The following is a 27,343-nucleotide window of genomic DNA, read 5'->3' as shown; positions in this document are numbered from 1 at the left end:
TAGAGTGTTTTATTAGCTGTATTACTTAAAATTCAGCTTTGTTTTAGTATCGTTAATGAAGTAAATGATAGAGCCGACGGCTTGGCTTACAGAAATTCGATTTGTAGAGAAATTTTTCTAGAGCTTTCCGAGCCGGTGGTAACAAAACGATGTTATAAGGATTTGGCAGTTTTTCTGGAAGAATTCAATATATTATAATTTAAAAAGTTTAAGTTTAAAAAAATTAAAATAGTAACTAGTATACTAGCTGCATTTAATCTAAAAATTACTTAGATGATTATTGAGTATCCCTACTATTGAACAATTAATTTTCTTGCCATTGTAATTTTAAATACTGATTACAACTATAATTCATTATATTATAATGTCTTAGGACAAAGACAACGTGTGAGTCAGCAGTATTGCATGTAACAATGTATTATTGTGTTTGTAACAATTAAAAATTATTTAAATATATTATGCAAGTTGCAACACTGAAATAAAATTTGCATTATGGCCCTATTAATTATTGTATTATAAATAATATTTAATAGAAAGAATTACCGTTTGGTATTTCGTAATTATATTTTTGTTTTTGTTTGATTAAATAATAGTGTAAACAGTTTAAAAAAAGTTTCCGGAACTGCACAAACTCAAATCTACTCCATCGATTTTCATTCTGTTTTTACCAATGGATAGCGTGGGTTTTAGACTACGCAGGAGAAGCCGTGAGGTGTGGCAAAAATGCTTATTTCACATGAATTGCTATTAGTCTATTTATTACAAGTAGTACGGATTCAAATAAATAATAATATTATAAATCCACTTGTTATCTTACTTACTTCTAAGAATCACAACAAGAATCAAGTGTTAAAATTCTCAGTATGTAAGTAGTTAGTTGTGATTAAGTTGTGTCTTAGATACGATTTCAGACATGTACAGTTCTGAAAATCATGCTAAAATAATGCATTTTATAACTTAATAATTAATTTATAAAGAATCGCGAATGCCATAATGTACGTTTTATAAATGTATTAAAAAAAAAAATGTTGTGTGGTTTTATGAAACCACGGTAAAAGTGAAACTGTTCGAACGGTTCCGAACACTGCTTTGTGTAGCGCATGTCGCGTGTCGGTCGGCTGCCGAGTAGGTATACCTACTCGGCAGCCGCGATACACGCGACATGCGCTACACAGACCAAAAAGTTTGAGACGATGTAATAAAAGTTTCACTTTAATTAATTATTTTATTTTATTAATTATTTTTATTGAATTTATTTTATTTAGTGTTTAGAATAAAACGCCCAGCATAAAGATACTTTTCTGAAAACCCTGAAAGAAGATGATTATTGACTGAAGGAAAAATCATTGAAAAAATGCATTGATATTATTATAACGGATCCATCTAATTAAATTGAATACAATTACAAAACTATTTAGTAACTAACCAGCCCAACAATAAATTGAGCGTGTCTACAATTATAAAATCTACACACATCACTATGATATGCGTCAAATTACGTTAAAAAGAAATAGCAGTACGTAACTGCACCCGCCAAGGTCGAGTGCGAAAGGGACGGGTATACGTCTGTCAGTTTCGTCGCGTATTTTATCGCAATCATTTCACCACGCGACCGTGAGCAATGTGTCAAAACATACGCTCAAAGAATATTTAATCTGTGGACTGTTAGATGCATCTACTATGCCACAGATAATATTATAATAGTATGCTAGTAACTATGCTATACATAATATTATTATTTTTGTCTTTTTGTTTCGATCCATGTTTTATTGTTAGAAAATTGTAGCTAGAGAACAATACAATTTAATGCAATTCATTGTAATAGTATTACCATTTGTACCTAATAATATAATAATTTACTTTGTTGTTGTTATACTTACGTCTTCAGACACTTTTCAACAACGTATTCCAATAGTTACTATAATATGAGAGATTCTGAATTTATTCCAAATAGGTACTAGGTATTTATTATAAGCCTTTTTACGTCTCAGGTAACTGAAGTAAATATTTATTTAATAAACGATTACGAAACGATTAACAATCAAATAAATAACATAGGCTACGTCGTCCACCCTTAGAATTTAGTTATGGCTGTAGGTATAACTCTAAACCATATTCATTATATACGTAGCCATAACCTCAAAAATGGCAAATTATGTAAAAATTCTAAGCTCCACCACTTTCAAATAATATATTTGCAGTGTGGGATTGCTAAGGGTGGTTAGGCGAACCATTTAAGCCCTATATTAATCATGGTCGCGACATTTCATAGTCAGGTCTTGGTATGTATGGGCAGTGGCCGATGTCCTTTAATTGAGACCACAGTCAATATTGACACTACGGTTACAAATTCTCGTTAGTAAATAAAAAGGCAATGACCTATAAGTACTTTATCCTTCTTGCGGTTTGTGCCAATTATTTAGTGATTGCGGTTATTGCAATTCGAATATGACTTGGTATTTAATGAAAGAGCCAGACAACTGTGGAATGAATCACGATTAACTTTCCTATGTAAATATTTATTTATGTTTAAACAAAATAAATTAACAGAAATTAACTAATGACAATTTCATGACTGTAATTTTTACAAGCTGAGAATTGAAACTAAAAAAATATATGAAAAATAAGTTTTTAATTTAATAACTATTCCGAAAAGATGTACGCGAATGATTCTGTAACGGTGCATTTAGATCAATCGAACATAGAGCTAGAGCTAGAGCAAGAGCATGCTTTCGTGATCTTTTAGTGTAAACGAAAACTCGTATTCAGTGTTGTTCAGTATTAGAACATTGCATAGAATCTTTTCGAACGCGCTAAGAACAACGAAAGAATGCTCTACGTCCGTTTACACAAGAATTTGATATAGTGGGGTTAAAATGAGCATTCGTTCGTTTGATATAAATCGACCTATACTTAAAGATGAAGAGTTTGTTTGTTTGAACCCGCTATTCTCAGGAACTTCTGGTCCGATTTGTGAAAATTCTTTGGTGTTAGCCCATTTATCGAGGAAGGCTATAGGCTATTTATCATTATGCTAAGACCAACAGGAGCGGAGCAATACGGGTGAAACCACTGAGCACAGCTAGTGCACCATAAGACTATTTCTATTCAAAGGTTTAAAAGAATAATGCGATAATGTGAAAGCTACAAAAAATAAAAGAATTTCATATAATAATGACTAGGATCGCCCGGGGGTCGAAATTCGACCTTCTCAATGTAATGACTCTCACCTGCGTTCCACTGCATTAAATACGATAAATGTATTTTGTGTTGTCAGAGTGTTGGTTCGATATTTTGTATGATAAGCTTTAAGTTACTATAACTAGATACCGTAGAATATGTATATAAAAACAAACTAGAGATAATAAATGTATCTCAGCACTAACTTTATGACTTTGTATACAAAAGTTACTTCCAAGCCAGAGGTCGTGGGTTCGATTCCCACCCGGGGCAAATATTTTTGTTATGACAATAGATGTTTGCTCTGTGTCTTGGTGTTAATTATCTATATAAGTATTTATTTAAAATTATAATATATGTATCAGCCATCTGGTTTCTATAACACAAGCGAAAGCTTAGTATGGGATCAGATCGCGCCGTACCTATGTGAAAATTGTCCTGAAATATTTTTTTATTAGTAGCACAGGAAATCATGTCATCAATTGTATTCATAGTAGTAATTCTTTTATTGCCTAAAACTAATGTTTATTTTCTTTGTTACAGAGAGACCTCGCCTCCGTCGCCGATGGGTGACGAGAAAGAGTCTAAAATGAGTCACATACAGTTCTCAACACCATTGGACAAACAAAATACGATCGTAAGTATCATATAGCTATATTATTTTATCACATAATTTCTCAAAAGACGAAATCTTTATAATTACTCTTTAGTATCTACATACTAGATATCAATCAACGTGGAACTTAGATTTATTGGCTAATTAAATCGCTTTTCTATGGACTTTTTGATGGTTAGCTAGGACCAGTAGATACTTAAAAATTCTTGATTATTAAAACAATAAATACAAACTTTGTTGATTCCTTTTGGGTATGTGTCATATATAAATAATGATCTTAAAGTTAGCTCTAACTTCGCAACAAATGCTTAAGAGTATAACTAAGTTCTCAAGTTAACTTTGTTTATTGAATTGATCTCTATAAATACATATTATTTATATTTATTTCCTCTTTCCCCAGGCGTTACAAAAACGCGCCGAAGCTGTGTGCGTACAAAATGCCTACAAACACTACGGCTCAAACAAACGACCCAACCATGTGCTCAGTAAACTCAACATGACAGTTAAAAAGGGTACCATGTAAGTATTCAAACGCTATTTTTATGAATAAAATACGTAGTTAATTAGCATATGTCCAACGTCGTCCAGTCTCCCCTACAATCTATTAACGGCCGATCATAGACATTAAAGGCCCTTAAACTTTCGAGATTGCTTCTAATCGCCAAACGTTGCTCATGATGAAGAGGGCCCAAGGCGAGAAGTTCAAAAAAAATTCTTTTATTTTTCTTATTTCTAATCTTTTTTTGATCCTGGGCAAACTTGAATCATATTATCTTCTAAAATTCCATAATATAGATGAAAGAATCGAAACCACAAATAATATCCTATTTATTCTATTGGGCGTTAAACATTTCTAAAGAATATTAAAAATTTCCACGTCCAATGGTTAACCCCAATGCCAGTCATTTCAAAGAATGTATTAATCACAGGCTCAAACAATTAATTGTTGCAGTCTGTATAACAATGATACTCTGCACAATCATACAGGATATATCAAGTATAAATCAATACTATATACATAATATATATATAGGTTCTTCTATATACTATTGATTCACTATGTAAGGGCTATGGCACATGTCCAAGGGCGTCCCAACAAAGGATCATTAACCTCTTATTATAAACAATCGTCAATCAAAGGATGTATAATTAATATGATACTTAATACGAGGGCAATAGAAGCTATTTCCGCATATAATAAAGGTTACTGACGTAGGCTGTTACGTAGATAATTCATTGTAGAATGAAAATGGTTCTTACGTCCTGTAGATTTTATCGAAGTATTTAAATCTGAAATTAGGTGGAATTTTAACTTGATTTCATTATTGATTTTTAAGCGTGTTTAAATATTTGTAAGTATTTTATAATAATAGGTTTTTAGTTTAGTTACGTGAAAATAATTTTATAAATTGCAGTACGCATGATAGAGCTTAATTATTTTGATATTTATTACTATAATTTTATTCTTCGGCCTCTCTTATTTTATCAAATTTCGGTTACATAGCAGTATTCTTTATTTCATTTTTGTTATTCCTAAGAAATAAATACTTCAGATATTCTAAGAGCGACATCCAAATTATAAATGTGACGTATTTCTAAAGGATACAATTCCCCACATAATAATATATCCTTGATTTAATAATCTAAATATGTTTCCATACAAATAAACATAATAGCATTACCTTGGTTATACAAATTTCTACGGTCTACTTGTGGTTACGCCAGAAAGGATATTTCGACAGCGCATATTATTATACTTAAATATTATGGCCACGGTTTCAAGCGTGAAATATTAGATTTGTGAAGTATCATAATCCCGTATATCCCTAGAAATATTTAGTTTATTATCTTCTACTTGCCTTAGGAGAGGCCTATGTCCAGCAGTGGACGGAAAAAGGCTGAAGAGAGAGAGAGAGAGATCTTCTACTTATATTATAAAAAATTAAAAATGAATCACTAAATGTGTTGGTAAGCGCAAAACTCGAGAACGGCTGAACCGATTTCGTTAATTCTCTTTTTAAAGTGAAACTTTTATTACATCGTCTCAAACTTTTTGGTCTGTGTAGCGCATGTCGCGTGACGGTCGAACCGTACGATAATTATCGTACAAATACGATAATTTTGTGCCTAAGTTTCACTTTTACCGTGGTTTCATAAAACCACACAACATTTTTTTTATAATATTCCTTGAAGGACGAGGATGGTTCTTAAGGAGAGAAAATGTAACATGTATCACGGGTGAAGCCGGGGCGGAGCGCTAGTTTTTCATAAATATAAACTCTACATTTTAGTGTAAAAGCATCTTTTGTGATTAGTGAAATTGTAACCGATTTGAAATGCCTCTTATAATGTCAAGAATCGGCAAAAGTATACCTAATGTATACTGACAGAAAGAAACGTTCATATAAATCCAATGAAAAACTAGATTTTGTGCCACTTTAAATAGTGTAAGTCCGGTGTCTTACTTACGCATGCCAAACTTGGTCCCTGACTAAAAAATCTCTCAACCAATTAAGAGTTTGCCAACGAGGAATTGAAAGAAGCTACATGAATATCCGATTAAAGGACCATATAAAAAATACATCCATAAGGAAAGCAACAAAAGCGAACGACGTCGGTAATCATGTTCTTCGATTAAAATGGAGATGGGCAGGACACAACCAAAGGCAAAAAGATGAAAGATGGTCAACGATCATAACAAACTGGTTTTTAGCGGACAGGAGCCGAAAAAGAGGCAGACCCAATAAAAGATGGCAAGATGACATTGTTGATGTAGCGGGGAATCAATGGGTAAAACTGGCTAATGATAGGCAGAAATGGAAATTTTTGGAGGAGGCTTTCACCGCACAAAGCGGTCCTTACAATAAAGAAAATAGGATAGGTACTAACATAGAATAGCAACAATGTTACTAACAATAAACATATACTAGTTTTAAGATTTTACAAGTTATTATATAAAGTATTATTAAGTTATATATATATTAGTAGTATTAAGTTAAATTGTAAAACATTTTTTGTAAAAGTAAGGAAATAAAAGCTTATATTAAGGTCCGAATTAAGATCGGCCTTCATCCATCTAAACAAGATGAGTCGTATTTTTTATCGAATATAATTTATGAACTTACTAGATTTCCGCCCGCGGCTTCGCCCGCGTTTGCAAAGGAAAACCCGCATAGTTCCCGTTCCCGTGGGATTTCCGGGATCAAACCTATCCTATGTGTTAATCCAAGTTACCCTCTATATGTGTGCTAAATTTCATTGTAATCGGTTCAGTAGTTTTTACGTGAAAGAGTAACAAACATCCATACATCCATACATCCATACATCCATACAAACTTTCGCCTTTATAATAGTATTAAGATGCTTATCAGATAGGTGAAGATCGATCATAATTCGGATCTCGTACTAAAACGGACAGATTTAACTAATTCAAACTTTTTGCACTTATCAAGGATTGGTTACAATACAATAATTTCATGAGATTGAGCGTGTTTTTTTTTAGTTTTTGAAGTTATCGTCTTTACGCACGTTGAGAGTAAAATTTCAAGGTCGCGTCATGGCAATACCGTCACGTCATGCTGTAAGGCAATTTTGTATCTTTGTATTTTGCCAAAGAAATTTCACTTTTGACACGCATGCCCTTTTTTAACTTTATAAATTATTTACAGCTATGGCCTATTGGGGGCATCTGGTTGCGGCAAGACTACACTTCTCTCCTGTATCGTGGGGCGGCGGAAACTTAACAGTGGGGACATTTGGGTGTTGGGAGGAAAACCGGGGACCAGAGGTAAGCTATAGATACTATGTACTGTTAAAAAAACAAATGTACAAATCGAGACAATTCTTCTGGGTGAAAAAGTGACAAACATCCGGCAAATCTACTCTTACTGTGCATTTACATCAAACGAGCGAATGCTCATTCTAACCCCACTGTGTCAAATACTTTTAGTGTAAACAGGCGTAGAGCATTCTTTCGATGTTCTTAGTGTGTTTGAAATAATTCTATACAATGTTCTGATACTGAACAACACTGAATACGAGTTTTAGTTTAGACTAAAAGATCAAGAAAGAAATGCTCTTGCTTCTAGCTCAATGTTAGTTTGATGTAAATGCACCCCTAAAATACAGTTATAATTAAGATGATAGTATGGTACATAACATTGAACTAGAAAATATCTAGTAAGCTAATTTCCAATTCTAAATTTGTATTTTATAACTAACAATATGATGAAGCTCATATATTATCAATATAGGGCATCCATCAAAGATTTTTTTTAATCTTATGTATCCCTATTGTTCCGCAATGAAAAGTGGCAGGGTACAACTGATTTATATAGTTATCTTCATTTGAATTTTAATTTTTAGAAGTATGTAGTTTATTTGAGCTGTCTAGACTGCAACTTATCACGTTAAGTGATAATGGATAATGTAAATGTGTATTTGATAAAAATTTATACATTTAATAAAAACAATACACTTATTATCCTATTATTAGACACTTCATTGTCAGCTCTATAACAATTAAGCGCGTCACACACGGTGAAGATACTATAATATTTTATGTTAAGATTCTCTAATATAAAATATTACAGTATCTTAAGGTATCCGGTATCAGCGTTCTGACCATCATTTTTCTTTTTGTCATTGCGTACTAAGACCCCTGTAGAACCGCCATCCTGTTACAAATGACCCGAAATTTTGTGTCAGTGTTTCATTTTTTTTTTCAAATACATAGATGAATTCTTAAAACTCTATGTGTACACCCATAACAAGCAACCCGCCCAACTTTGCCACCAGCACGTGATCTATCGTTTAAAATTATGTTTTCATAGAGAAAATGCTCACATTAGAGAAGCGGTATATGCCGGCTGCACGAAGCTAGAGAAGAAAACATGAATTTTCAGGAAAAATTTAGCAAAAAAATTTTGACGTAATTTTGTTGTTTAAGTATTTTTTACGTGATCAGTGTATGCAAAACTACAAGTCCCTTAGCTTAGTATATCAATAGTGGGACACCCTGTATACGTTTTTATAATTGTAATATCCTTTCCTTCTGAGGTCACGCTTTAAGCATCACTTCCCCTATAAATGAACTAACCAATTATACCAATCTGATCACAGGTTCTGGAGTACCCGGCAAACGCGTGGGCTACATGCCTCAAGAAATTGCGCTATACGGCGAGTTCACAATAAAAGAAACAATGATGTACTTCGGCTGGATCTTCGGTATGGAGACAAGGGAGATTGGGGAGCGGCTGCGGTTCCTCCTCGACTTCCTGGATCTGCCCAGCGAAAACCGTATGGTGAAGAATTTGAGGTTAGTTTTTACTTTTTTTTGCTACTAGACCTTATTTTATTCATTTATTTATTAATAAATACTTTATTGCTCTGAATAAATTACAAATTGAGACTTAATCTGGGATACATTGTAACAAACGGCGGCCTTATCGCTAAATAGCGATTTCTTCCAGACAACCGGCCTTCTGTTGGTGTAAGATAATGTTCGTTAATCTTGACTGTACTAAGTAAGGTTTTAAAGTTATCTATAGGTGAGCATATGCTACTTATATAAAAGTTTATTTAAAGGAGTATGAGTATGAATATAAGCTGGAACAACAGTTAAGTAAAATTTGATACTTACGGACTTACCCTTAAATCTGTTTAGAGTAGTTCAATTAATAAAACCGTTAGCAACATACCTACCAAACAGATGGCTAAATTTTAATAACATTTGATAGCAAGATTTCCTATTTATTTATTATCGCTGCATAAAATAATATTAAATTGAAATTTTCACAAAAATACTCATTTAACGAAAACAAAGTACCGTCCATCCGTCCTTGTTAATGATTTAGGTGTTCGTACATCGTAAGCATGTTTACGTAAATATGTTTAAAGTTATGTAATATTTACCCACTTATTGTGTACTTATTAAGTTATAAATATGCATAGCGTATACCTTGCTATTATCCTGTGCTTTTATGTTCACCTTGGACTGTGTGTCTTTGAAATGCCTCGGATAATTTGCCCATTAAAATAGTAATAATTAGCGGTATAATTATAGGACAATTTATATAAATATTTAATATATAATACGAACACTTATTTCTGAATAACGATAGTTATTATAAAATATATATTATCGTTTAAGTTTTACAAATATTAAAGAAAAAACTGATACTGTGAAAAATCTTTATGAATAAGAATCTAGCATTTTTTATATTGAACTTGTATTTTAATTTATAACAATATAGTATATTGCAAATAATATTTTTTCCGTTACAAATTAAAGTTATTCTAATAGATTTCCAAACAGAGTATTGTAACGTAAACAATTTTAGGAAAATGTTTATTTTATTCAAGACAATTAGGTAATTGACAGCTTACATCAAACTTGGTAAAGAGTGAATCGATCATGAATCGATTACGATAATTGAGAATAATTTGTACCTTACTAACTTAGACCTTAATAAGAATTTAAAAGTAAACTGCATTCTGACCGCGAATGTATATTATTTTTATATATTGCTCTGATAAAGAATTATTCTTCATTGAATCAATCATTACAAGACAATTTTAAGAGGACATTTCTTCATAAAACCACAGCATTAAACTTTAATCAATGACATTTATTAACAATCACGTGACATTTGGTTCTGTGGGTTCTTTGCCTGCACTTTCGTACACGTCTAAAAAAAAGTTTTGCTGTACTTTGCGAATGAAAAAAAAACAAACTTCGCAGATAATGAAATTCACTTCCCGCCATTTTTATCTATACATATTCTTAAACATTTTGAAGCTATACAAGCGGACATAACTAAATAATACCCAGCTTAAGTACACATTGTATTTGTATATAAGTTAGCATATTGACATCACACGTAGGTACCTAAGTCTAATAAAAAATACGATATACATACTATATATTTTTCCGCTTTATGTGTTGGTCGTTTGTATGGATATTTTATTATTTGTTTACATCAATTCTCAAATTTTTGTTCGAACCCGTTTTATTTTTACCAATTCACACTACTGTAGGTTTTTAGAAATTAAATGCATTATTTAGGATTAATTCGATATTTAATCTTAAAAGATAAGCAAGTTTTGTTTTTATATTTCGTAGTAAATATATTTTTATCGATAGGTATTAAAATTGCATACCTACTTATACATATTTTTTCTGTATGAATTTGGCGGGAAGTCAGAGTACATACAGATTAAAATAATTTGGAAAATCCAAAAGTGCACGCCTCATAATTTTTTTTAATAAATATTTATTAATTATTATTTTTGTTTATTTATATTTATTAATTATTATTTTTGTTTAATAACAATTAAACAACATCGAATCAGACCCTGAAAAATGAAAGGGTTCTATTCCTGAGCATACTCAAGCGTAAGAGAAAAAAAAAGACTGTATTAGTAAAGTATTTCGGTCGCTATCGTGTTAACAAGAAAAAGGATCCGCACATACAGACACACGGACGTCCAAGACAGAACTTTTTTAAACTGTTTTTTAACTAGTTTAAATAACAAAAATGACATCAAAAATATCATGAACGTTAAAAATAGTGTTTTTTCTTAATATGTGTGTGTATGTATTATCTTACAAGTGCAATGTATGATACATAAAGACATTTTAAGTTTGAAAAATCAGATGTTTTGCGCGAAGCGACAGTAGTACCCACCTCAACGCTTCGCTTATGAGGCGTGCAAAATACGTGAGACAATTTTTTGGCGCGTTTTTTTTCCTATTTTCTATTAATAACATGCAAATTGCAATGCATGACATTGACACAATGTTGATTATTCATATTATTAATATTTAATGGTTTAATACTGCAAATAATAAAATATAAGTAACACCAGATTTTTACAGTCAAAATAAAATAAAATTTAAATCGTCGAGGATTATAAAACCGTGAGTAAAATTTTAGTAAAAAAATGTTTCACTAACATTTTCCGAAATAAAATTGTTTGTTTGTCGAAACTCAGAGTAGGTAAGTACGTTTTTTTAAATAATTTGCGAAGGAAACATATTATTTTCTTAAAGAAACAGAATCTAGTTAAGTTTGATTACTTACAATTATTTTAAACTAGCTTTCCGCCCGCGGCTTCGCCCGCACAGTCAAAATTGCGCTATTTTCCCGAGATAAAAAGTAGCCTATGTCCTTTCTCGGGTATCAAAATATCTCCATACCAAATTTCATGAAAATTGGTTCAGTAGTTTAGGCGTGATTGAGTAATAGACAGACAGACAGAGTTACTTTCGCATTTATAATATTAGTATGGATTATATTATGAATAAATTTAACTTTTAACGAAGGTCGAATATTTTGATGCCAGTTTTTCTAATAAGGCGTTAGGTAATCAGGATTATCAAATGAAGGTTAAATATGAAATACACCTAAAATTAACAAATTTGAAATTAATTTTAATTATGTTGTTATCATACGCTGTCTCTCGAGCATTTAAAAAGTCACATAGATTTCCTGAAACTAAAAATAGGTACACATTGTATTCAATATCATTTATATTACTTATTTTAGTATTATTTATTTAACTACGTCACAGTTTTACTATCCGGAAATTTTACGTGTTAAATAATGAAATAAAAAACAAGGAAGTAAATGTAGGATGTGTAAAATATTTTATAAAGCTAAGTAAGTTTTATATTTAAAAAATATGTTGTTATTTTATGATTGTAAAACAATATTCTCTCAAAACAATAATATGAAAAAGCTATTTATTATGGAATAGGTAATTCATCGATTCGTATAAACCTACGACTATAAGTTGAACGCGATTTATGAAAGTGATATTTTTCGATACATTAGCAAAAAAAGAGAGATAACTATTTTTCATATTTACATTAGCAAGGTGGAATAAACTTTCAAATAAATAAACAGAAGATTTAGTCCTAATCATAGTATTTTATTATCTGTGGTCCTAATGATGCTTAATTGGTACCTAACATATATTTTCATTTAGGAGTTAACCTTTATTACATCTAAATAACAACCAGATTTCATATATGGAGTATTAATTCTTGTCCTACATATCATTCACATCCGTTAACCTCAGTGAATGTAAGATTTCTTATGTAATCTTATTACGAACATTTAAATTGCTTGTTTCACGACGGTAATATATACTGTGAGTCTGTGATACATAACATTGGCCCAAGATTGGCCAATGTGGGCAAATATTTGTGTATAACTAGATTTCTGCAAGCCAACTTTCCTTTTGTTTAAACTATGTAATAGCACAGATAATATAACTTGATTTTAGTAATGTAGTGATATTCAAATTGGTAAAGTACTTCATAAGTTATCTTAGAAATATGAAAGTTGTATGAATCAATTATTTGTTTGTTTGTTCACGCAAAATCTACTGAATTGATTGGCTCTACATACGATGTAGAGCCAATCAATTCAGTAGTTCATAATCGTATTGAAATCATTGTATTAAATTACTCATTTATTCCACATCTATATATTTATTGCCACATCATTCTATGTTTTACCTATTTACAAAATTTAATCAGAGTTTAAAACATATTTTTTCCTTTTTAAATTGTTTGTAGCAGAAATAATGCCCAATTATCATCGCCCATTCAAAAGTTTCTCTCCAAAAGAACCGAACTGTAACAGACTAATTAATTACAAACATACATAATTATTTGTTTAAGTTAAGCGCCACCTAATTCATTACAAAGGCACTCCGTCACACTTATTACCAAATGCGTCACGCTTATTACCAAAACCGTCATGCTTGTAACAACGTCACGTTAGGGCGCCCATACACGGACCGCTTCAAGCAGTTGAAACCGACGGCTTGAAGCCACGACCGCGCGGTGAACTATGGACATTCATATCACTGCCGTACACGGACTGCTCGAGCCGTCGCGACCGCTTCAAGCCGTCAACTGCGCGGTTTGTAGCGACAGCTCGAGCAGTCAACGACCGATCGCTCGAGCAGTCCGTGCACGTTGCTCAGCCTAGCCGTTAACTGCTCGAGCAGTCCGAGTACAGCCGCCCTTAGGAGTGATTATTGTCAATTTGTCACGTACAATACTATGTCATTATTGTTACCTACTGTTGTTCCAAATGTGTTTGTTAGCACGTAACGAATCGTTTAGTTCTACTATTATACAGTAATTTGCCTAATTGATAATTAATTTAGTTCATTCGGCTTTTGATGTTAACCGTTTCATTGTATTTGAGTTAATTGATACTGTAAATGCACCTATTATAATATTTTGAATATGTTTTCTGCTATTACGTATTGACATAATTTTAGCTCCAAAAAAACAATTTGGTTGAAATTTGCTGCTATGGCTATAGGTTACTGAAACCAGTTACACTTATGTTATACGATAAAAAAATCGGCCTTAAACATTTTTAAGTAGTCATAAAATATTATTAAAAATCAGACCAGTAGTCTTAATGCCCCTGCGTTCGTTGATATAGTTACTATAGCCCTACTTATATGACTTCCATAGCACAGATACAAAATATACCTACTATATACCTATTACACACATAACTAAGGAATAGTAACTTTCTCCTTAATACGCCTATAAAATTCTACAGATGTCCTCAATCGAATTAAGGAAATGTTAAGATATAATGCCTAGGCTTGCGTGACGGTCTATCATTATAGTTCATTACTTTGAATAAAGAAAACCATGGTGTATTAAGAATGCTGTTTTACGACACTTTGGATATAAACAACTTGATTACCCATGATTATGTTTTTATGTCATATTTGTATAATTTATTACGAAACGATACAGAATCATTTTATAATGAAGATCATGGATAACTTATCAAGGAAGGGTTTGTCTTGGATTAAAATAGTCCCTCGTAAATTGTATAGATAATTCTTCGTTTGTTTTATACAAAAGGTAAAGGATCACAGCCAAACAGCCATGTTTTGTATGTGTTAAGGCTGTGTACGCGGTCCGTGCGCTGTTTGGCTCAAATATGTGATTTTTCAAACCAGATTGTCCATCAACCACTTATCTTACAAACACATGAATTACTAATAATTTTAGGAAATTTTATTGTCTATGTAGTTAGTTAAGAGTTTTTTTCAATTAATACAGTATTTGTGAATACCATCAAGATAACTAAGCCGATGATTACTTGATTTCACTTTTAGTGTCAATTTCGAAGCTAAAAATATCTGAAATTGCTGATAGATCTAACACACAATTATTTTTAACTAACTGCAAAAATCCTTATTAAAATAGTTAGTTAAAAGATTTTTTTATTTTGGACTCCTAACTTACGAAATTAAAATCCGAACAATGTGAATTTTTTTAGAAATTATAGTCGACAAAATGATTATTTTCACCAAGATATTTGACTTTATTGAATATAATTTATACATATTGCAATAAAAGAATGTCTTACTTATAAGATAAAATTTAAAAAATCAACTAAGGTACCTCTATTATTTTTCTACAATTTTTTTTAAAGTACTATAAAACACTGCGCGCGACTCACCCGATTAAAATCAGTCGGCAGCGAGCCTTTCCAGAGAGAGGACATGTTGCTCGGCGCTCTCCTGTGGACCTATGCTGTTCATAGTAAAAGGATAGCGCAAGCCGCGATCTATCGTAATAGATCGCGGAGATTTTGACTTGCGTTAAATTGAATATGCGCTCTTAACATAAAACTAATGTATATTTTTATAGAGCAATAAGTATATTTTTGTATAATATGGCTCTACATTTAAAAATTACAGTACTTTCTTATGTAAAATAATTAAATGTGTCAAATAATAGTAGTGAATAGGCAACTTTATTAGAAGTAATTAGTCAGTACAGATAATTATGAACTTTCGATAAAAAGTGTGTCTAAGTAGTGATGTAATAATTAGATAACTCACTTTCGCGTATTAAGTAGACCAAGTGAGATAGATGTATCTTTGAATTGGTGTACATTACATGCATTTAAAATTTGATGACTTGATAAATATTTGTTGAGCAACTGTTGATTAAAAATTGCTTGTAACTTGGTTTAAATGTTCGAAATCTATACTTGATAGAAAGCTGAAGAAATTGTTTGTTAGAACGCGCTTATCTCAGGTACTACTGCACCGATTTGAAAAATTATTTCGGTGTTAGATAGCCCATTTATCGCGGAAGACTATAAGTTATATATCATCACGCCAAAACCAACAGGAGCGGAGCACTGCGGGTGGAACCGCGGGGCATAGTTAGTAGAATATATTCGTCAATATGCGTTTTCAATTATGCATATAGTGTTGCTAGGGACTCCTCAAAATGTTCTACTTTATCTCGATCTACATCGACTAAAAGTCTTTTTGTTTGCATCTAATACAATTTTTAAGAATCATCAAAGAGAAGCAATATTTTTTAATTGCGAATATACAATAGACCGTTTTTGCATTGTAACGTCCACGTTATAACAAAAGATTTAAAATACAGCATGATCATTATATTTTTATCATCTATAGAATAAAAAGATTCGAAAGTTTAATTATTGTATAGAATAAAATAATGCAATGATTTGTGAATCTATACGAAACCTATACAAACTAAATTATACATTTGTTATTCAAAACTACGTTTGTGAAAGTGGCTTTAACAAAACAAAGATCTAGATAGAAGTCCATACTTGTGCCCTTTTCATTCATGCATACAATCAAAATGCTAACAAGAAGATCTTTTTAAAGAATATATTACATAATATGCCAATTGTTTGGCGAATTGTGTGGATTATTTTATTAGGTAATTGAATCATGTTATTTTTTGTATTACCACAATTCTAACAAATAAATTGTTTGAATTTGAATTTTGAATTTGATTTTGAATTTGAATAATTATACAAAATACAAATAAAACATTGAACATAATATTTACTAACTTTCCAACAGTGGTGGCCAACAGCGTCGTGTCTCCTTCGCAGTGGCTCTCATGCACGACCCTGAGCTGCTCATCCTGGATGAGCCAACCGTGGGCGTGGACCCACTGCTGCGACAGTCCATCTGGACCCACCTGGTGCGCATCACCAGCTCTGGTGATAAGACTGTGATCATCACCACACATTATATTGAAGAGGCCCGCCAGGCGCATTGTGTAAGTGTACGCTTATAATACGTAGATTAATTGTTACGTGGTTTTCTTTTGGCAAACTTGGTGACATAAAAAAATTGATTACAGAAATGAAACGTCGATGTTTATAATTATGAAAAATGGTTCATCAGCTTCGTTCCGTTTTGCTTGAATTATTTTTGGTGTAGAATACGTAAAGTGGTCAAAATTCAGTTGGTTTAGGACTTAGGTAGATATGACGATTTTACGGGATAATAAAGAGCATCCATCCTTCTATAGTTACGCATTTACAACAAAAATATGGACATTTATTTTATGAGTCAAATCACCTTATTAATATCTTCAATTTTCAAAAGTTCTATCTATCAAAACAGAGCAAAACATAGAGCCATATAGCCGACGAAATAAGCGTAAATATAAACCGGTTATAATATTTTTATAAGATCTCCATAGATAATAATTAATAAAATAAATGATTAAATTTGGAATGCGGTTAAACAACGTGACGATCGTCGATTGTCTGTTCGTTTGATGTCACGTTTTTGGTGTAAACACGTCTGGTGATATCGTATTATGAATCTTCGTTGTATCTGTAGGTTAAAATCGTTTGTTAGACTAACTAGATATTGGTAATAGAAAATTACTGGATTTGGATGGTTGGCGATGCTAGAATAATAAAAAAAACATGTTAAAAGTTCTAGAAAAAACATTTTAGAGCAAGATTTATATGATGATAGAGATGATAATTTCAGTACATTTTTCGATTCAGTAACTAATATTTTTATTACTAAATAAACGAGTTAAACTTATATTTTTATATAGTTTAATATTAAATTATCTGTGCATAGTACAAGCCAGTAATTAAATGTATTTACTAAACTACCAAGCAATGTCAATTAGGAGGAAAATTATTATAAAAGTTAGAGGTCGTACAAAACGTTTATTATATACATATAGAGATCATTAATTAAAGCATTATGAAGGTATAGGACAGATGGTTAATAATATAATTTTTTTACGCGCAAAATTTACATTTTTATTATCATAAATCATTATTAAATCAAGCCTAAACACTTACGTAAACTATTTATTAAAATTAGGTAGTTTTTCTCTATCGTCAACTCGACGTGACGTTTTAATATGTCATTAAATACTAAACAAATAATTAAAAACAAGTATAACTCGCATAGCAAATTAATTTTTTATTCTCTAATGAGAAGGCCGAAGCTTATTTTATTTGAATAACATTTAATAATTATGGATGAAAAAACACGGAGTGCTATGAGACCTTTTATCACATACAATATCTCAAATAGTGAAAAATAGTGTAGTCCTATGTCCCATAGTGGGGTAAGGGGCAGATGCATTATACATCTGTTTCACTGATCGTTTTTCTTTAGGGACAAGTAGGTGATCAGCCTTCTGTGTCCTGCCAGACCCAGACATTTTTTTTTCTTTGTCTCCACTGGAAATCGAACCCAGGACCCCTCGGGCTCGGTGTTACCTACGCTCACGCGTCAACCACTTGTACAATTGACTCTAACTGTAAATTTGCTTATAAGAGTTCTTATTAGCTATGATTTTTGTACGATTTAACAGACAACTATTATTTAATGTATATAATATAATAAAAATAAAAAAAGAGTTTATTTTCTCACATCAGTCACATAAAATAAGTTTACAATTTTCAGTGCATATAAATAAAATAAATACAACTAATACTATCGTACAGTAATCGTACCATATTTAACAGCTATGTCATTCAAAACAGGTCCTTAAGTTACACAAAATAAGTATTAATATTCCATAAATGAATTTCAGATTGGTTTGATGCGTAGTGGCCGACTGTTAGCTGAAGATCCACCTCAAGCCTTGCTCACTATGTACAACTGTATATCTTTAGAAGACGTCTTCCTCAAGCTTTCAAGGAAACAAGGTATTGTATTATCTATACTAATATTATAAAGCTGAACAGTTTGTTTGTTTGAACGCGCTAATCTCAGGATTTACAGGTCCGATTTAAAAAAAATATTTCAGTGTTAGATAGCTCATTTTATATAACAATTATTTAAAAGAATCTGAATTTACATTTAAAGTGGCATGCAAATAAATATAAGAAATGACGATGAGAGCAATAGCAAGTCAATGTCTAGCCTTTAATTTCTCAAAATAAAAGCGTAAAATAACATTTATTCCATTTTACAATTTATCTAATAGATTTTTAAAAATAACAAATAATTCAGTTTTATCCTTAACAATAACACGTGATGATACCACGCGATTTCATATTCATTATACCTATTCAAAATAAATTTAAATGAAACCATTTCTATCTAGCGTGTCTTGCGAGATCTGTTACATAAGGTTACATAACTACACGTTTCCGTGATGATTCCGAACCATTAACTTGATTCCCCGTGAAAAATATCGAACGAACGACAAAATAGAAATAGAACTTTCTATCGGACGCCATTTTAAAAGAAATTGAATATCACTTTCCATATCGATTTTATACACAAAATCGGATGTATTTTTTGCGTGCCAAATTTTAAGTGTTATAAATAATTTCGATTATTCATAATAGATCGTAATTATTTTTTATAAAATTCATAAAGCTTCTGAATATTGTTTTACTGTGACTTGTTAAAATGTTAAAATATGTAATGACGATTCAAAAGTGCTTCTAGAAGAAGTCTAATTGAATAAATAAATGTTTGAGTTTGAGAGAAACTAATGTCCAATTAAGTTTCATAATTTTATGTATATGTTTATTTAATAAACATTTTATGTATATGTTTTTACCAGTAACACTTAAAATCCAAACATTTATATATAGAGATTTAAATATATCATCAAAGTGTCCAAGATCATCTAACAACCTTGTAACGAACACGCGATCTAAGAAACATTAGTCATTGTGTTGATAAATTACCTTCCTGTTTTAAGGGACTAGTATTTCAAAGTACTATAGCCCTTTCATTGTTGAAACTATATAATATAAAGCTGAAGAGTTTGTTTGTTTGAACGCGATAATCTCGGGAACCACGGGTCCGATTTGAAAAATTATTTCACTGTTAGATAGTCCATTTATCAAGGAAGGCTATGAGAACACAAACTAAAACCTTTATTTATTCAATTAGCCTTCTTCTAGAAGCACTTTTGAATCGTCATAGCATATTTTTAACATTTAGACACAGCCTTAGCTACTAGTTATTATTCTGTGACACAGCTAAAGTAATAATTCAATAAAAATAAACAATAGATAATTAAAAGTGTAACTGGTTTTTATATGACATCCGTAAACTTGAATTCATAGAATCGAAATTAATTGCAAGATGTTTATGGATAGTTCTATTGATCGTAATATTAAAGTGGTCCAATCTATTGTTGTTTTCCTTATCATAAAATTTAGAGGCCTTATAATACAAGGAAAATCGTAAAATTTTCTGAACAACTAAAACAAATTAAAATAAAAGGTAGTGTAGTAGAGAAAGTAAATGCACTCTATTTATTTATTCTTTACAAGCGGTTCGACCCGGCTTCGCCCGTAGTACATGTTTACGTTTTATCTTCATAAGAATTACTCCAAGGAATATTATAAAAAAATAATAAATGAAATCGGTTTAGCCGTTCTCAAGTTTTGCGCTTACACATTAAGCGATTCATTTTTATTAGGTGTATAGAACACGTACTGATTACTGCAACGTTTTTCTTAAATACTCCATTTATTTATCTTATTTTTAAGCTATTGCATAGCTTCTATCGCGGGCCTTGAGCGCGGGGACCGAATCCAGAAATTCCGTAACGAAAAAACCTCACGCTCCCCAATCCGACGGGCGCGGAGGTGTGGCATAAAGGCATAGCATGCAATAGCTTTACCGCGGCAGACCCCGAGTGCCACACGTTTTTACACGCTTTATATTAGCTTCACCTGTATGTTTGTAACCGACTTCTTTGGGCGCGATTTTGACCCACTTTAAACGGCCAGATTTCGTTCAAACTTTGTAGATTTATTGAGGACCGATGACAATACACTAATTTGATAAAATTTTCTATTTTTTAGTTCGGTTTTCTATAAAAAGCGTGTTTTTTAGTTTTTTTAAACTATGTATTATTTTATTTTTAATAAATCAAATATTATTAATTTCCAGGTCAAGGCAACCAAGTGGTAGAACTAAACGTGTCCGGCGGAGCCCTAGGGCTCAACAAAATGTCCAAACGTGAAGAGGCGCCCTACGCTAATGAAGATGGGCAAGTTATTGGTCTGAATTTCCATCAGAGCAAGGAGGTGCTGATTGTGGATAATGGAGTTGGTTCTAATGGCGATGTGAGTTTATTTTTATATTTTATTTAGTTAATATAGTTTATTGTGAAATTCTGTTGATTTTTAGTAATTTTAGGAGCACGTTACAGTGCATTTACATCAAACGAACTAATGCTCATTCTAAATCAGTGGTAAATGTTAAAAATATGTAATGACGATTCGAAAGTGCTTTTAAAAGAAGTCTATTTGAATAAATAAATGTTTGAGTTTGAGTTTGAGTAACCCCACTATGGAAAATTATTTTAGCGTAGAGCATTCTTTCGTTGTTCTTAGTGCGCTCGAAAAGATTCTATGCAATGTTCTAATACTGAACAACACTGAATACGAGTTTTCGTTTACACTAAAAGAACACGAAAGAATGCTCTTGCTCTAGCTCTATGTTCGTTTGATGTAAATGCACTGTATGTAAAACTAAATCAACATTTTCTTAACTTAAAACGTAATGTTTGTTTTTTAATCACCTTTTTGTATATGAATTATTTAGAGCATTTCTGGTTTGAAAAAAAATATCTACATGAATATACATGTTTAGGAAATTGTTTTCATGTATCAACTCTACAATGCATCATAGTAATTTATTGAGTTCGAATGATAATGATTTGAAGAAAATTTAGTACACTTTTTGACGTAAATACGTCTTATAATTCGATAGAGCCGGCTGCACGCACGAAAAAACATGACTCATGCGGCGTTACCTCGCTCTGAGGCGTTCCGTGTAAGGCTTGAACCACAAAAGGACGTTGTCACGTTCAACTATCGTCAGTAAACCGACTTTACAGATAACCAATTTTTTTATTTAAATATTTGTTATGTAATCTTACAGCTCCCAGGTAAAATGTCGGAAGTTGCTACAGAGTGCACCGATTGCAGCGGTCGATTTAATGTGAGTTCATTTTTATTACTTTTACTTTTAATTTAGCCAATATGGACTGTAGATTGGGAAAATATTTCATCAGACACATTTCAATTTAAAATAGTTCATGAAAAATAACGCGATAGTTTTTTTCATAGCAAAATAAGATTGTTTTATGATGTTTTTGTTTTATTCAATTTGATTTGTTTCAACTTCAATCTAATGATTAATTAATATAGCTTTTAGGGATAGTGGTGAGCTAAATTTAAGATTTAAAAAATTAATACGAGCAATACGATTACCATTTGTGTTAATTTACATACCTACATAGTCAATCATAGCTTTTCTTTTCGATTTTCGATGAATAAATAAAAATTCTACAAATTCTCCGATGTAACCTACACATAGCTTAAATACAAACATCTTATATTAATTAATTTAAATTAATATTATTTCCAGTTCACATCCCGCGGCAAAATAAAAGCTCTAATCCAAAAGAATTTCCTTCGAATGTGGCGGAACATCGGCGTCATGTTGTTTATCTTCGCTTTACCCGTGATGCAAGTTATATTGTTCTGTCTGGCGATTGGAAGAGATCCTAGTGGATTGAAATTGGTGAGATTTTGTTTATTATTTAGTAAATGAATAACTGAATTGAGAACTTTTGCCTAATTGTATTTTTTTGGTGCAGAGAACTTTCTATTTTCATTCATCCATTCGTAAACCGTTACCATTAACACCCGTTACCATTAATTATACCATTTAATTTGTAATATTTATTGCATATATTGGTCTGTTAGTATTTTATTTATATGTGATAATTTTAAATGCCCAGCGCATTTTTGGAAAACTAATTTACGGATTTTGAGCATTATATCTATACATTATTTATGTTTGTTCTTCAAACCGAAGTGAACTTAAATGCTTTTTTATATAATATAGTTTTACAGGTGTTATTTCCTGCAAAAAAAAAATATTCCGCATCAGTTTAAGTAAGATTTTAGAGCGCAACTTAATAATAATATTTTATTTCCAGGCGATAGTAAACCACGATGTAAACGTATTCGACGGTTATTGCCCATACAATTCCTCGTGTTCCATGAAGAACTTGTCCTGTAGATATTTGGATAATTTAAAAAATGGCTCCATAATAAAGAATTATTTCGCAAATTTGGAAGACGCGAAACAAGCCGTGAGACAGGGCGAAGCGTGGGGAGTTATTTATTTTAACGAGAATTATACGGATTCGCTTGTTGCTAGATTGGCTTTGGGTAAGTTTTTAAATTATTAAGTTATTCTTTTGCTTAAAATATGTTAGTAACTTTAAGAAAAAAAATCAGATATAAACCGTTTGCTTAATGTTTTTGTGTGGAGAAAAGGATTTTTCTTATGAATAGAGAGAAAAACCAATTCACTTAATTTGTATGTTTGTGTGTTTAAGTAGTCTATTGAATCTTCTAAAAGAAATACACCTAGTATTGCAAAATGGATATAAACAGGGTTTTTAGTTTAAAACATTAATATAAAACTAAAGACAATTTCAAAATTCAAACTCGTGTCGCCTGAAAAACCTACAAACGGTAGCATTCTTTATTAAGTCCCGCTTAAAACAAGAACAAGATCTTTACATGTCTACTAGCGGTCCGCCCCGGCTTCGCCCGTGGTACCTATAGGGTTGCCAACCGTACTATAATATATAGTATTGTACTATATTTCGGGTCTGCGTACTATATACTGTTGAAAACATATATAGTACGCAAAAATACTATATTTTCAACACCGACAAATGTTACAAACAAATCCTTCATTAAAAAAAATAAGAACGCGCCTTTTAATTGTTAAGATGGCTAAGGGCTGATTTTTCAATCGTTGGTTAAAACTTATTCATCGAATAACGTATTAAACTACCATTTCAAAAATGTATTCTAATTGTCCGTATTTGACAGTTTACAGGTGACATTTTAAAATGTTCGTGTAATACTTTATTGGACGGATAAATTTTAACCAAGGATTGAAAAATCGGGCCTTAGTCATATATCCTATTGCGCATACAGGGTGTAATCGTTAAGTGTGCACAGGCGATTATTCCGTAACTATTACAGATATCAAAAAAATTTAAACTGATATCGAAACTCGAAAGTACTATACCTAATGAGTAAAATGACAATAATAACTTTTTAAAAATAAAACGAGAAATATCGAAAAATGTTACATGAAACGCTCCCATACATTGTGTATGAAATATGACTATTCCAAACATTTAATATAAAAGATTTTGCTTTTTTATATTTTGATTTTGTGCTTTAATTACTTCGCAAATTTTAATGAAAGTTCATTTATAAACTGTAAATAGAGCTCGATGTGATATTCCAAACCAAGGATGTCATTTCGAACATTTGCTCTGAATACAAAATGTATGGGAAATAAAATATATGGGAGCGTTTTATGTAACATTTTTGGATATTTCTAGTTTTATTTTTAAAAAGTGATTATTGTCATTTTGCTCATTAGGTATAGTACTTTCATTATCAGTGTAAAGTTTTTTGATATCTGACATAGTTACGGAATAATCGCCTGTGCACACTTAACGATTACACCCTGTATACCAGTGGCGAGAAGAAAGAAACAGAAGTAGTGTATCATTAATAAAAAATGAGCTTTTGTTTTATATTAATTTAAAAATTGAATGTGACAAAGCTTGACACTTTTATTTTAAACAAAAAGCTGTTACACAGTGCAAGAAGTGCAAAAAAATATAGTTTTTATAAAAATAAATATATAGGTATTTGTCTATTTTTTTTTGTTTTTCCCATAAAATACTATATTTTTTTTAAATGTACTATATTTTTTACACCTTATTTTGGAAAATACTATATTTTGATGATGAAGTGTTGGCAACCCTAGGTACCTACATGTTTAAACTATCCTATCTCTCAAGTTGGATCGAACTGCACATGGTGTGCGAATTTTATTATAATCGGTTAAGTGGTTTAGGAGTCCATTGAGGACAAACATTGTGACATGAGATTTATAATATATATTAAGACTAGATTTCCGCCCGCGGCTTCGCCCGCGTTTTCAAAGGAAAACCCGCATATTTCCCGTTCCCGTGGGATTTCCGGGATAAAACCTATCCTATGTGTTAATCCAAGTTACCCTCTATATGTGTGCTAAATTTCATTGTAATCGGTTCAGTAGTTTTTACATGAAAGAGTAACAAACATCCATACATCCATACTTACAAACTTTCGCCTTTATAATAGTTGTAGGATTAATGCTATTGTAGTATGATATATTATAGTAACTAAATGTATAATAATAATAAAATATATAATTGCAGGTGACACAGCAGACAACGAAACTATAATGTCTTCAGAAATCGAAGTATGGCTCGACATGTCCAACCAACAAATTGGTCTCATGCTCAGTAGAGATATACAGTTTTCTTACAGGGACTTCGCTAAGGTAAGTTATTTTTAGGAACTATTGATAGAATAAATAATTATTTTTTTTTTAAGTGAAATATCTATGTAAAAGAAAAAAATTTCTTTGGTCGCGTTGAGTGTAAAATTTCAAGGTCGCATCATAGCAATACCGTCACGTCATGGAGTAAGGCGACGATTTTGGTATCTTTGTATCTTGCGAGAGAAGTTTCACTTCTGACACGTGTGCACACACTATTTTTAATGTAATTGGGTACCAAAAGAACACTATAACTTAAATTCGACCAGGAAACTACTTAATATCTTTACTATTATTACAAAATTTAATAAAATGGAGACTAATATCTTTAACATTATTACAAAATTTAATAAAAAATGTTTTTCCAGGGTTTACTATCGACATGTAACTACAACCCGAAAGTGGGAGACATTCCCATAGACTTCAAGGACCCGATCTATGGAGACAACAATCCGTCCTTCACTGATTTCGTCGCGCCTGGTGTTATTCTTACGTAAGATATGTTTTTTTTATTATTATTATTATAGAAATACGTATTTAATATAAATATCAAGGATTTTGTGTCTTTATAAGCTTGTAAAATGAATAGTTAATATTGATTCTTATATTAGCACTAAACATTTGCAAACATACGCCGTTTATAACAATCTCTACTAATATTATAAAGCTGAAGAGTTTGTTTGTTTGAACGCGCTAATCTCAGGAACTACTGGTCCGATTTGAAAAATTCTTTCGGTGTTAGATATCCCATTTATCGAGGAAGGTTATAGGCTATATATCATTACGCTAAGACCAACAGGAGCGAAGTTACGCGGGTGAAACCGCGGGGAACAGCTAGTACATAATATTTCCATATGGACACTCTTTTTTTTTTCTTTTTTTTCTAAAAACAGAATAGTGTACATATTTTTTTATAACTTTTAATTTATGTTATGAAAGTTTTAACTGTTTTAAAATAGTAAGTAATCTAGATCTAGTATTCGTTCAAAGACACAAAATTCGATAGCTATTTTCACAAAATACCTAATTATTAGATTAATTAACTTAATATTTTAACGTTAATTTTATTTTTCCAGGATCGTATTCTTCTTAGCGGTAGCGTTAACCTCCTCCGCCCTGATAGTAGAACGAACAGAAGGTCTATTAGACCGTTCCTGGGTGGCCGGAGTTTCCCCGGGAGAGATATTATTCTCTCACGTGGTCACTCAGTTCGTGGTCATGTGTGGTCAGACTGCGTTGGTGCTGATCTTCATGATATTGGTCTTTGGGGTCAAGAGTAACGGGAATATTGCGTATGTCGTCGCTTTGACGCTGTTGCAAGGTGAGTTATAGTTTGGTAAATTTTGTGGTCAGGTAGTTCGTGGTCACACAGTTCGTGGTCACACAGTTCGTGGTCACACAGTTCGTGGTCACGCAGCTCGTGGCCACACAGTTCGTGGTCAAAGAGTTAGTGGTCATGTAGTTCGTTGTCAGGCAGTTCGTGGTCACGCAGTTTGGTCAAACTGCACTAGTGTTCATATTCAAGATATCGTTGAGCAGAATAGATTACATAAGTAGAATCTTTTATTGGAAAAGTCAGTCATATTAATTTTCTGTGTTATCTGGATAGTATTATATTATGCGGTATTATGCTATGTGTTATATCACATTGAGAATTTACATATTTATGTAACATGCCATTTGTTTACTAAAGTAATAGCAACATTTTAAATATGATATTTTTTGTTATAAATTAACTAGTATGTATACTTTACATTACCGAATTTTTAGTAACTATATATATTCTGTGCACACACTTTTTCTACACGTACACATATATTA

The 27,343-nt window shown here is 31.7% G+C and overlaps 1 protein-coding gene across 2 annotated transcripts in view; it reads left to right on the top strand.

Moving 5' to 3' along the window:
* The window catches only part of snu (ABC-type transporter snustorr), a 75,720-nt gene that overhangs the window by 46,778 nt on the left and 1,599 nt on the right, over window positions 1-27,343 (top strand). For both annotated transcript variants that reach the window (XM_090115607.1, XM_090115608.1), the window contains 13 exons: window positions 3,724-3,817; window positions 4,197-4,315; window positions 7,465-7,583; window positions 8,918-9,113; window positions 16,706-16,907; window positions 18,705-18,819; window positions 21,035-21,210; window positions 22,031-22,090; window positions 22,520-22,675; window positions 23,097-23,331; window positions 25,401-25,525; window positions 25,891-26,015; window positions 26,599-26,843. In XM_090115607.1, coding sequence (XP_089971733.1) covers window positions 3,724-3,817; window positions 4,197-4,315; window positions 7,465-7,583; window positions 8,918-9,113; window positions 16,706-16,907; window positions 18,705-18,819; window positions 21,035-21,210; window positions 22,031-22,090; window positions 22,520-22,675; window positions 23,097-23,331; window positions 25,401-25,525; window positions 25,891-26,015; window positions 26,599-26,843 — 1,967 coding nt within the window. The remainder of the gene's footprint in view (window positions 1-3,723; window positions 3,818-4,196; window positions 4,316-7,464; window positions 7,584-8,917; window positions 9,114-16,705; window positions 16,908-18,704; window positions 18,820-21,034; window positions 21,211-22,030; window positions 22,091-22,519; window positions 22,676-23,096; window positions 23,332-25,400; window positions 25,526-25,890; window positions 26,016-26,598; window positions 26,844-27,343) is intronic.

The sequence above is a fragment of the Colias eurytheme genome, chromosome 23 (assembly GCF_061535395.1).
Source record: "Colias eurytheme isolate Ceu_HAF_F1 chromosome 23, ilColEury1 Martin Lab GWU primary, whole genome shotgun sequence".
Taxonomy (NCBI): Eukaryota; Metazoa; Arthropoda; class Insecta; order Lepidoptera; family Pieridae; genus Colias; species Colias eurytheme.
This window is presented reverse-complemented; position numbering and strand designations above follow the sequence as displayed.